The 11,862-nt window shown below is 39.4% G+C and overlaps 1 protein-coding gene across 1 annotated transcript in view; it reads left to right on the plus strand.

Annotated features, from left to right (window-relative positions):
* Positions 1–11,145, plus strand: part of LOC113035392 (collagen, type XXI, alpha 1) — a 50,072-nt gene extending 38,927 nt beyond the window's left edge. The window contains exons 40-55 of the mRNA XM_026190935.1: positions 1,799–1,852; positions 1,938–1,991; positions 2,067–2,120; positions 2,493–2,546; positions 4,261–4,305; positions 4,399–4,452; positions 4,524–4,577; positions 5,587–5,640; positions 6,194–6,265; positions 6,606–6,641; positions 7,265–7,309; positions 8,313–8,345; positions 8,436–8,582; positions 8,688–9,015; positions 9,094–9,171; positions 9,308–11,145. Of these exons, the coding sequence (XP_026046720.1) occupies positions 1,799–1,852; positions 1,938–1,991; positions 2,067–2,120; positions 2,493–2,546; positions 4,261–4,305; positions 4,399–4,452; positions 4,524–4,577; positions 5,587–5,640; positions 6,194–6,265; positions 6,606–6,641; positions 7,265–7,309; positions 8,313–8,345; positions 8,436–8,582; positions 8,688–9,015; positions 9,094–9,171; positions 9,308–9,495 (1,350 nt within the window). The 3' untranslated portion in view covers positions 9,496–11,145. The remainder of the gene's footprint in view (positions 1–1,798; positions 1,853–1,937; positions 1,992–2,066; positions 2,121–2,492; positions 2,547–4,260; positions 4,306–4,398; positions 4,453–4,523; positions 4,578–5,586; positions 5,641–6,193; positions 6,266–6,605; positions 6,642–7,264; positions 7,310–8,312; positions 8,346–8,435; positions 8,583–8,687; positions 9,016–9,093; positions 9,172–9,307) is intronic.
* Positions 11,146–11,862: the final 717 nt, after the last annotated feature.

Below are 11,862 nucleotides of genomic sequence, written 5' to 3' on the forward strand. Positions count from 1 at the left end.
TCTTTCTGGATCCAGGGATTTAATTCATGGAGGGTGTGGAGGGAATTTTTCAACCTTGGCAGAGGCATGCAGTCTTGGATTGCTCTTGTTGAGTAAGAGGTAGCAGAGGTAGTCTGTTTTTTAGTCTCCGTCAGAAGATGGACAGAGGCTTTTCTGCCCGGACTTCACTGAAGGACATTCCACACACATTGTGAGGCCAAAACAGTGAAAAGAGCATTATTGGACTACATGCATGAAATCCTCCTAGCTGTGGGAGAAAGAATAATTATATCATAAATTATAACTATTTGGCAATCAGCTTTAAATAGTCTAAATGAAACTATCAAACCAAATTTCCCTTCATGTCTGGGTCAAAAGGCGTTTCCTCTCGGCTATTGTTCTGTTTCCAATGCAGAACAATAGCCGAAAAACCTTTCCTAGCAAGGACCTACGAAAGCTTTTCTTTAGGTTCCTCCCTTTGCAGAATAAACTGTTTTCTTTGGATACAAACATGTTTCAATCTGCCTTTTCAAACTATTCCCATATAGTAAGACCACCAAGGGTGCAATCTTTTTTTCCTGGCATAGGATGTAGAGAACAGAAACATGAGATGTCTGCCAAATTAAGCCAGGAGAACAGAATTCAAGGTTATGTTTGTGTATTTGCAGTCTGTGGTAGTTGTTCATGGCCGCAGTCATTCATCACCCTTCAATGAACAATTTGTTGCTAATTATGTGGGCATCCAGCCTGTGATATTGATCTCTGTAGTTTATTAACACTGTAACTACAATGGTGGCATTCATTTCAGCAGAAATCAATGAAAACCGCACCCCTGCTTCGAAAGTAAACACACCTGTTAGCATGAGCCCCATAGCAAAAGCTTTCTGCAAGTCACTGGTCAGTCAGCTTATAGTGCAGTCTCCAAGAATGTCCTTCTTTTAAGCTCTGTGTTGTCATATAGGTTGGCACATCTTAGCATTTACAAGTAAAACAAAACCCTATTTATCAAAACTCACTGCAGCGTGAAGACCAACAACAAGCTTTCATAAATGCTTCTTTAATCCCTCTGCCATAGCTCATTTGATATCCATTGCAAACAAGATTACAGTATTATAGCCAGGGAGATTTCTGATGTGTTTTTTGAGACAGTTGAGTATGAGAATGCTACTGGGTCATGTTTATTAAGTGAACAACAAATGGGGCTGAGACAGAAAGAGAGAAACGTCTACACTTTTCCAACGGTGTTTTTTGCATTCAGCATATTTTTGCAAACAGAATCTCAATAAAAATGTCGCCCACCAAAGTCACTGAGTCAGCCAGTAACAAATGTCATCTTGGTATTGCAGTATACAGTAATTTGTTCCTTCTTGAGGCCATTAGCATAGTTTTGAATGCAGAAAAACAAGTGATGCAATTCCCCGTTTGTTCCAAAATCAGGCTTTTTTCCTTCTGAGTATGTTATAATCCAGTGACGCATTGTTCCCTTAACTTGGCAACGCATAACAGAAACTTTACTAATGTCTAGTTTTGGGTCAACAAGTGCAAATTTAAAAATATCCAATGATGCAATACAACATAAAACTCCCTGAAGTTTCAGTCTAAATAGTTAAGTTCACTGTTTATCTAGGCAACAGAAAAGACCACTGCTGCTGCATATTTGTGACAGAGCAGACTTTACTATGAAGTTCTCTGTCTACATTATGGGCCTCAGATTAACAAAAAGTTGTTTGCTTTTCCATCAATGTATATCACAAACAACTCTGATACTCTGGAGCAGATGTTGATACACGACTGTCTGAAGGTGAAAATCTTTCCTTAGGGTGCACAAGGGACCCCGGGAGCAGCAGGGTTACCAGGAAAAACTGGACATGTGGTACGTGTCCACACAATCCTGAAAGTAGTTCAGAGGTTTAAACATGAAATATGCATGCTTTAACTGGCTGATTGTCTACTGTCAGGGAGAAAAAGGAAGTATAGGACCTCTTGGGCCACAAGGTCCTCTGGGAGAACCTGTATGTATAAAAAACTGAGAATCGACTCACAGCCCATCATAATTGTGTATATAATGAAATTTTCTGTGATTTCAGGGTCTACCTGGGAGAGATGGAAAGGGTGGATTTCCAGGAAGACCTGGTCAAAAGGTCTGTTTGCTCTGACAGTGTAGTATGTTACAAAGCTCATTCAGGGATTAGGGGAATAATAGTGACACGAGGTTGGATGAGTGCACACACTCCTAAAAGACTTAGTTGTTCCCCTATGTTGTGCTGTTGACTTTTGGCAACCATGGAAATCGAATCATGCATAACCAAGTGTCCCTCTTGTCCTTTTCCAATTCCCAGCTTTTGTAAACATCGAGCATGAAGTTCACATTTTAAATGGATGTCGACTGACTGACTCAAATTGACTAAAATGTCGGGCACTGTGATTGAGCTGGCATGTGGGTATCGGAATTGAGGGCTTCTAACTATAAATTTTGATGAAATTAAATGTCAGTTTTTTTCAAATGTATTAAGGGAGAAGCTGGAGCCAGTGGTATTCCTGGTACTGACGGAAGGGAAGGCCATCCTGTAAGTCATAAACACACACATAGACAGTGCTGATCAAAGGTTTGGTATTTTCCAGGTTGTTTAAGCTGCTGCTATTGTCTTGCAACTTTAATTGGAGTCCTAGACATTGAAGACTTGCATGAATATCATATTGTTTTTTAGATTTTAACTTTTAAGCAAAGCATTTTGAACCAGAAGTGCAGAACACATAATGTTTTACAAATGTTCTAGCATGAAATAATAGTAGAAACATACAAAGAGAAGAGTAAAGTAGGCCACTGCAAGAGCCGATTTCACGGATCATGCAGGTTTGCATGTATAATGTTTTTTGGTGTATGAAGACTGCAGTGTTAACACAGTGTCAGTACGAAGACTAGCCCTGACAGGCAGTAAATTAGGGGTATTTCCCCTGTAGTTCATCCCAGGATAACCCTGTTATGTAACAAACAGACTCATGCAGTGAAAGTAACTCATCGGGGGAATGCTGTGACGCTCTGGCAAATCTGTTTTAGGAAGAAAGTCTTTCAACTGGGCAGCCACCCCACTGATCATGATTATAAGCCTCGTCCAAACGTTTGCGATGGGTCTGCAAAAGATGACTCAGTTGCTCCACAAGGCTGTAAGCCATTTTCCCCCATCAGAACAATAGCGCTAGCAACGTATCCAAGGAGGCAGGATTAGAACTGCGCTTCCTCAAGTTAAAACAAGATGCAGTTCTCCTTTGTAGGTCCCAACAAGGGGATTTCTTCACGTGTTGGAGAGGACTGTGTGTTCACGGCAACACTATATACTCTCTCACTGCCTTCCTATCCCATCTGTCCTCTATGCACACTGAAACTTCAGTGTAAGGCAGCATCTGAAAGCATTTATTTAAGAAAAGCCCATATGATATATGATTTACTCATGAAAGTGGCCACTTTCATGAGTAAATCATATATAAATCATATAAGGCTTACATGATTTACTCATGAAAGTGGCCACTTTCTCATTACTTTCATATTTTTTTTAGTAAGTATACAAAACATACAGGTTTCATTATATAATTTTTCAAGGGATCTTATATGTGTTTTCACTCTTGTATGCTTTTCATACAAGTTTCATACAAGACAGATAAAAACTTTATAAGATTTATATATATGTTTTCCATATGGGAGCTAACTGAAACACAAAAAAGTATAGTAATTGCTGCACGCTGACCTTAAAAAACTTTCAGTGCATTAAACCATTCACTTAAAAATTATTGCATTTATCTGCAAATACAGTGTATTTAACTGAGGTTCAGCTGAGGCACATAGGGTTTTTCCAGGGATCTATGTGGTTTAGTTTAAAGAACAAACTTAAATTGCAGGAAATAGTTTGATTTGGGGGTGATTACATTTACTAAATTGTTACTCACAAGAATTTAACCTCAAAAAAAGCCTCAAGCTACTTTACTCTGCTTCTCATGTAAACTAACCAACCACATCTGGGAAGCATAACATTTTGGTAGGCATTTCTCCATCCACAAGGACTAGATAATGTTTTTTTATGGAGAGAAAATAACAACAATTGCTACTGACACAATGAAATAATCATTTCACAACAATAGTAAGGCATAAAGTCAAACGATGCCTTTGAAATTTTATTTTAAAAAATGCCATTTCTGTTTCTTACAATGCAAATCTGTAGCACTGATAGTCATATTGTCTTCTTTTCATTATTAAATATACTAACTGGAACACCACGTTGCTCTTAGGGTATGCCTGGATTGCCTGGAAATGCAGGCCTGGATGGACAAAAGGTAAGAGCTCCTAATGTATGTGCAAAGCAAACTCAACAATGGTTTTGCTTTATTAATTATGACTATATTTGACTGATAAGATTCTCATTAAAGGGAGAAGTTGGTGAGCCTGGACCCAGGGGCTTTAAAGGATCGACTGGACCACCTGTAAGTTAATAGCTGTTCTTGTTTATGTTTGATCTGAAGAGTTAGCAACACAGTTTTGCCCTCTTTTGCAGGGTGAAATGGGATTACCTGGTGAACCAGGTTTGCAAGGACCGATCGGACTGAAGGTAATGATTTACACCTGTTAGAACATCATGTTTGAGCTTCTTCAAACAGCTGTGATGAAAAAAAGAATGAACTTAGTAGAAATAATGGCTGACTTTGATCTTACCGACATTTAATACAGGATAAACTATGAGGTTAACGTGAGTTTATCCCCCTCCATAGCCCTCGGGCTGTGAATGCACTAGTTAAAAGTGCGACACAGAGAAATCAATAACTTAAGATTAATCCACATTAATCCATGCTTGCATTAGTGAGCAGCAAGCTCAAGCTTGATTGAAACTGTCTCCAATTACAATGCAGTGCAGCTGCCTCCAAGTACAGCAGATCAGTATGGCATGATGTCATGCATCAGTATATATATTGTCCAGCCGATGCTAAATGAATTGCAGCACATGATCACATTAGTTTGGATAATGTTGAATCTTTGATGCTTTCTAAGCTTTGAGGAAAAACAAGAAAAAGTACTTGGCCGGCAGCATTGCATGTTTTGTTTGGTCCCTGTTTTGCTATAATACACTTTAGAACAAGTAACGATCTTCTGGCCTCTCCAGTGGAGCTAAATTAAGCAATGATCAGGATCTAGTGCTTTCGTCAGTGGAATTTTAGTGGAAATGTAAGCAGTCTGGGCTTGTCTGGTCTGGACACGCTGTCTCCTAATCATTTTTCATTAGCTGATCTGCTTTTAACAAGCCAATGCGTATTGGTGAATGGCACACAAATGAAAACGTAGTTTATGGACATGCAGGCACTACTTTGATTTTATGGCTGAACTTCAGACTGCAATTACAGAGGCTTGTTCAGCTGGAAAAGAAAGCACCGACTAGACACAATTAAACTTCAAACTGCACAATCCCAAAACCTCATGAAAGTATGCTCAAACTATGGCATGTATCACTGAAAATGAATTATGATAAGAAAGCAAAAATATCAGCCACATAATAGGATGCGGTTTGGATGCTATCTCATTGTATTCTTTCTGCAATCTAAAATGTGTTTTATCTCTTAATTAAGGGGAATATGGGTGAAAGAGGAAGTCCGGGCATAAAAGGCACACCGGGGCTTGCGGTATGTTACCATTTAAATATGAACCAGATGAGCAAGTTCTTTTGGAAGCTGATAATTAATGCAGTATATAAATCAAAACCACAGTACACACTGATTAGCCACAACATTAACTACAAACCACACTGACAGGTAAAATACATTATTTTCCTTTATTTAAAATGGAATGTTCTAGTGGGAAACATTTGGCATTTAAACTTTGATGCATACTACATACCTAAACGGTGTTACAGACCACAAAGGCAGACAATGCACCCTGCCACACCACAAACACTGATCAGGAACTGCAAAAAGAAAATGACAAACTCCTATAGAAACTCCTCAGCTGCAAAACCCATTGAATACCACTGTATGACCCCACAGAGGCCCCACTCATTAATCCAGAAGCTCTACAACCCTAAGCTAGACCCTACAGGACACCCTGACAGGTCCTATGCCAGTGTTCTGAAGGGTCTGGTTATGATGTTCTGGCCGAACAGCATCTTTCTTAAATAACAGTTATTTCTTTTGTTTGCTTCCATTTTTAACTACTGGGTTTAACTGCATGCTTTTAAAGGGCAGTGCAGGGCAACCAGGAAGTCCAGGTCAACCAGGGCACCCAGGCATGCCAGGAATGAAGGGAAGCAAGGTATTTCCATGATCTGTTTTTGTTGATATCACCAGAATTTTAACATCTAGTCAGAAATTCAAAGTATTCTCTTGATTCCAGGTCAGGGTTAAGTCTGTTTAGATTGTGAAATTTAGGTCCATGGTCTGCAGAAATAGCAGTTATAAAAATGACTGAACACTCATATCAATTAGCCGTAAATCACAATCAGATTTGTAGGTAATATTTGTAATTTGTACAAAAACGCTACAAAAAGTCTGGTGTTAGGTTGTTTTTTTTTTGTGATATGCACAGACTTTAGTGTGTCTAACTTTAAAAGCATGTTATAAAATGAAACTCTGTGCCTTTGTTGTTTTCACAGGGACAGAGGGGGAATCCAGGTGAAAGGGGCGACATGGTAAGATTCAAGACAAAATTATATTGCAGTCAGCACAAGTTAAGCAGATCAAATAATGGTTAGAAAATTGAGAACACAACCTTTGTTTTACATTAGCGCAACATCACCTTTGGGTGTTGGATTAAGATTTGCTTCTGTCCAAAAACAGCAATTACAGTGAAACTGTGGAACCTCAAATCAAAAGTCTATTCCAGGCTTGTGTCTGCTGTCTGGAAGGATGAACCTCTCCTGATGATGGAAGGTTTTTTGGACATAGAATTCATAATAGTTCAGTCTACTAATATACTTACAAATCATTATTATCACATCTTGTATCTGGATTTGGAAGCTTTCACGTCAGCTTTACTTGCTTTTTTGGAACAGGAGGTTTCTCTGATCTGGGATGTAAACAACATATTTTTTTAATTTAAGCAATGCTAATGAGAATGAAATGGCTACACTGAACTACATTAAAACTCAATACTACTATAAATATGTGTCATTCTTCCTGTTTTAAGTGGATTTTTTAATGGACAGCACCATCTACAGTACTTTGCATATACAGCATTGGCTGAAGTCTGAAACCTGATTTTATGTGTTTTTTTTAATATAATCTAATGTTGACCTAATGATTTCCACACCAGGGGATGAAAGGTGAAAAAGGAGAGCAGGGGCGGCCAGGGGGTGTGGTGAGTTAATTTTGAAAGGCTTTGTTGCATCATAACTAAGAACAGACTCAAGACCCACCTTTTTAATTTAGCTTTTACTTAGCGTTTATTTATTTTATGCTTATTTATTCTATCCTGTTATTCTATTATTAATTTAGGATTTACCTAATATTTGTTTGATTTTATTCTTATTCGTTTTTTAATCTTCTTATTCTATTTATATTTATATTGTATCCTGTTCTTATTTATTTTATCATTTTACCCTATATATATTGTATTGCGTCATATCTCCAGTGTTTCCTCGGAGGGCGCTCTCTGCACCGGGGCTGTTATTGACCGTGGCTGCTGGGTCTCTGGGGTCCTCTCAGACTGGCTGGGGGGCTCCTTTGCCTCCCTCCTGCTGTGTGCCCAGCCTGGAGGCTGCGGTCTGTGACCGGCTCCCGGTGCAGACGGCTCCCTGTTATAGTGTTTCCTCACTTGGCTCATGCGAGCCCAGCCCAATTTTTACTCTTTAAGTGTGCGCGTGTGTGTATGTGTGTGTGGGTGGGGGGATATATGTGTATTGAGAGTGTGGGGAGTGAATTGGAGGGTGGGGTGGGCTGCTTTTAACTATGTAAAGCACTTTGTGCTACATTTTCTCTGTATGAAAAGTGCTTTATAAATAAAGATTGATTGATTGATTGATTGAACTACACGTGTAAGAAAACAGTTTCTGGTACAAATGCATAGTTTAGCGAGATTTAACTAAATTTGGACAAGAAAATTAGTAGATAATATTTTTTCTTCAATACCTCCAAAAATCAGATTATCTGTTCATATTTTGGAGTTTGATGCCTACTATTCTAGTTTGTTTTTATTTTGTTTTCTTTTGGGGGGGGGGGGGGGGGGGGGGGGGCATAGGCCTAAACACACAAATGCTAATAAGTGGTACGTAGTGAGAATGATAATAATAAATGTCAATTACAGTGCTTTTCAGAGTGTTTTATCATCTTTTTAAATTATTTATCATTACTTTGATTGACAGGGATCACCTGGTCCAATGGGTCTGAAAGGAGAGGTATGTCAAGCTCAATAAAGCAATTACCTTACCTCAGTGTAACATGAATAATAACTAGTATTACTAATAATGGGGTGGTATCCTTGCCAGAAAGGGACAGCAGGGGATCTGGGGCAGAGAGGTCAAGAAGGTCAAGTTGGACGACCCGGACAGCCAGGTCAGTCAGGCCAACCAGGCCCCCGAGGGTTGCGGGGAGATATGGGCCCTCCTGGCCCACCTGGACCCGAAGGAAGATATGTACGTGTGCCTTATACTGTACTAACAACTTGTTTGTAATGGTTTTTTGTAATCGTGTTATGTATAACTTAGTGGTTGGTCGTGGTCTATCACTTTATATTGCAGTTAAGTGCAATGTCAGACAATCACATTCGGCAGATATGCAGAGAGCTTCTTCAGGGTATGTATCATTTTAATCTACCTGCTGAACATTTTTATGTATTTTCCCCAAATGAAACTATCTCATTATCAATCCTTCCAGCTGAGCTGCCTCTATTGATACTGAGCAATCAGCAGAGTAGCTGTACCAGGTGTCAAAGTCAGCCTGGATCTCCTGGCCCACCAGGTCCAATGGGGCCCCAGGGACTCAGAGGTCTTCCTGGGCTTAGTGGTTCTAGGGGACTGCCAGGCCACCCTGGTCGGCCGGGGTATCCTGGGATTAATGGTCTCAAAGGTAAAATAAAGGTCAAGTTAGTCACATATCCTAAAACTTTCTGCACAATCTCTCTAACAAGGACACTTGTGTTTGCAGGAGAACCAGGTTTCAAAGGGGAGAAGGGGAGCCCTGGTCGGGTCATGATTGGAGACCATGGGCCTCCTGGACCTCCAGGTAAAGAACATCACAGATTTATTTTCCATTCATTTGATAAGGTCATGTAAAAGTGCAGAAGCACTTTTAGTGGATATCTGGTATTTAGCTTTCAGCTGTGTTCCATTGTGGTTGCTTGTTATTTATATCTCCACAGGTCCAATGGGTCCGGAGGGACATGGTAAACCAGGTACTCCAGGTAAACCTGGGCCCCCTGGTCAAAATGGCCCAGAGGGTAAAAGTGGTAATCCTGGCATCCCTGGTGAGCCTGGTGTGTGCGATCCATCCATGTGCTATGGAGGCATGATGAGGCGGGATTCTTACAGCAAAGGCCCAAACTATTGACATAAGGCAGCATCACTGCAGGCACCAGTATAAAGCTGATGCAGAACAGATATTCTCAGGAAGATCTCACCATTACAGTTCCTCTCTGACATGGAAACAAAACGTACCTCTTCTGACACCGTTTATGTGACACCTTTTATGCATCCCAGTTTCTTTGATGGTATTTTGTATTATTAGTCATATGGCTTTGAACATTCTTTGAAAATTTAATGGTGTTAAGAGGATTAATGATTGGCTCCAGTGAATACCTCTTATCCAAGCACCTTATATGAGGTATCAAATGTGCCAGCCATGTAACGCACGGTACTCACTGCATTTAAGATTACTACGCATAGACTCATGCACACCATCTATGAACACACTACAGCTAACAGTTTGATGGATATCTGGGTTTGTGTATAGATAGGAAATGTAAGTGCAGTGCCTGTCGTATTAGGTGCAGCATACCAAACGCCAGCAAACATAAAGGTCTAACCAAGATTTTATTGCATATCAAGAAAGCTTATTATGGTTTTCCAACACAATCTTACCAAATCTTCTGCTTTGCTGACAAAAAACATACACCTGTTTACTGTTTGAGCCTTATATTTAATCTTGATGAAGAGATGAATTTATAATTAGAACTAATGAGAACACCTTTGAGTCTGAGGTGTTTGTCAATCCTGCTGTTGTCTGAAGCTGTTGGCATTTAGTCAGCTCAGAGGAAGGACCCATTTTGAGCCATGCCATCATTTACTTTGAATGAGATTTATGGCATGCACTGCATTAACATCAACTAATTACATGCACACCTACTTCAAAACGTGAGGTGTATGTGCAGATTACACATACAGTCAATTATGTTGAACATTATTTACATGCAACCTTTCGATTCTTGTGAACCACACCTAAATAAACCCACCATTTCCAGTGTGACACCTATCAGTATAAGGCCTATGTGTACATACATGTGCAAATTGTTTGTGAATTCTAAATGAATGGTGATTGTTTGGTCACATCTTAATATGGCGTTACTAAAGCGTTTGACTGCAGTTGGCTGACATATTTGACTCCTAATAATCTTGAAGTTTGTACTGTAAGTCCCTGTGGCTGGTACACTTTCTTATATTGCCCCCTTGTGTTCCTTCACTGCATGTTTCGTTATAAGATTTTACTGCACATAGGGCAGGTGCCACATGTTCCACTAAAAAACAGAACAACAAAAATCAACACTCAAACACACACATGAAAAAACAATGATGATTTGTGAATTGATTCGTGATGAATTATCACAGAAATTAACAAGTTTCTGTGCAAAACTGTGACTTTGATTGCCTCTCGCTGAGTACTCACTCCTGGAAGCTCGAATTCATAAAGCATTCTGACTTTTGTGTGTGAAAACTTTTTACAAAACACATCACCCCGGTTACCCTCCTACTGCAATACTTCTCCATTCATTGCCATGTCTTATTTGTTCTATATTTAGGATGTAAAATATATATATATATAAAAAATGTGCCACCTATGAACACACCAACACTTTAGTTTCACATTTTAATCCATTTATGTTCCCCCAGCTTACCTTTCATTACTGTAGCAGGTTTTTTTTTTTATTTATAAGAGAGGCACATCACATTTCAGCAGTGACCTCTCTTAAACATCTTTTGTAATGTTATTATTTGGTGTGAAGGTATGACTTTTGCCATTTTTATTTTCTTTTTTAAAAACTAGAATTAAAAAAAATCTTTTAAAGGATTTGTGAACTTTGTTTGGCTTTTGCTGTCCTGTCTCTGAACTTTACGCGTTTATTTCTGCTCTCCTATCACATCACTGATCTCATCTTTCACATGGAATCGTGGGTGTGGTTTGCACTTGGGAGTTTCCACTCAAAGTGAAGCATCAAAAGGGGATTAAGTACGGTGATGGGTTTGGAAGAAAAAAGAGGAGAGAGATCATCGCATGGCTCGTCGAATTAGGACACTGCTTTAGGAAACTTGGATGAGCGCAGCTTCAGCTAAAACGCTCTGTGGCTGGCAGGGAAACTTCAGAAATGACTAAATGTTCGGTTTTTACTCTAGATGGCGCTATGTGGCAACATCTTAGTATGCGTATGAATTTTTCTAAGAAGACTTCCTTTCCACCCTGTTTGGACAGTAGCCACTCATCACACGTGAATCCCTCTCTGTTTATATGTTTAATTATCCCAGCATGGCGGCTTTCGCTTGTGTTTATTTAATGTCCCATGAGGGTGAAGCTTTCTGCAATAAACTTAAATACTCATGTTTAATTCTTGCTGTTGAGTGAAATTATGTAATTTTAAATTAAAGCATATAACCACGTGCGGTATGTGGTTTACAGCAGGCCTTTATCTCCTCCCGTCCTGAATTA

Source organism: Astatotilapia calliptera, chromosome 13 (genome assembly GCF_900246225.1).
Source record: "Astatotilapia calliptera chromosome 13, fAstCal1.2, whole genome shotgun sequence".
Taxonomy (NCBI): Eukaryota; Metazoa; Chordata; class Actinopteri; order Cichliformes; family Cichlidae; genus Astatotilapia; species Astatotilapia calliptera.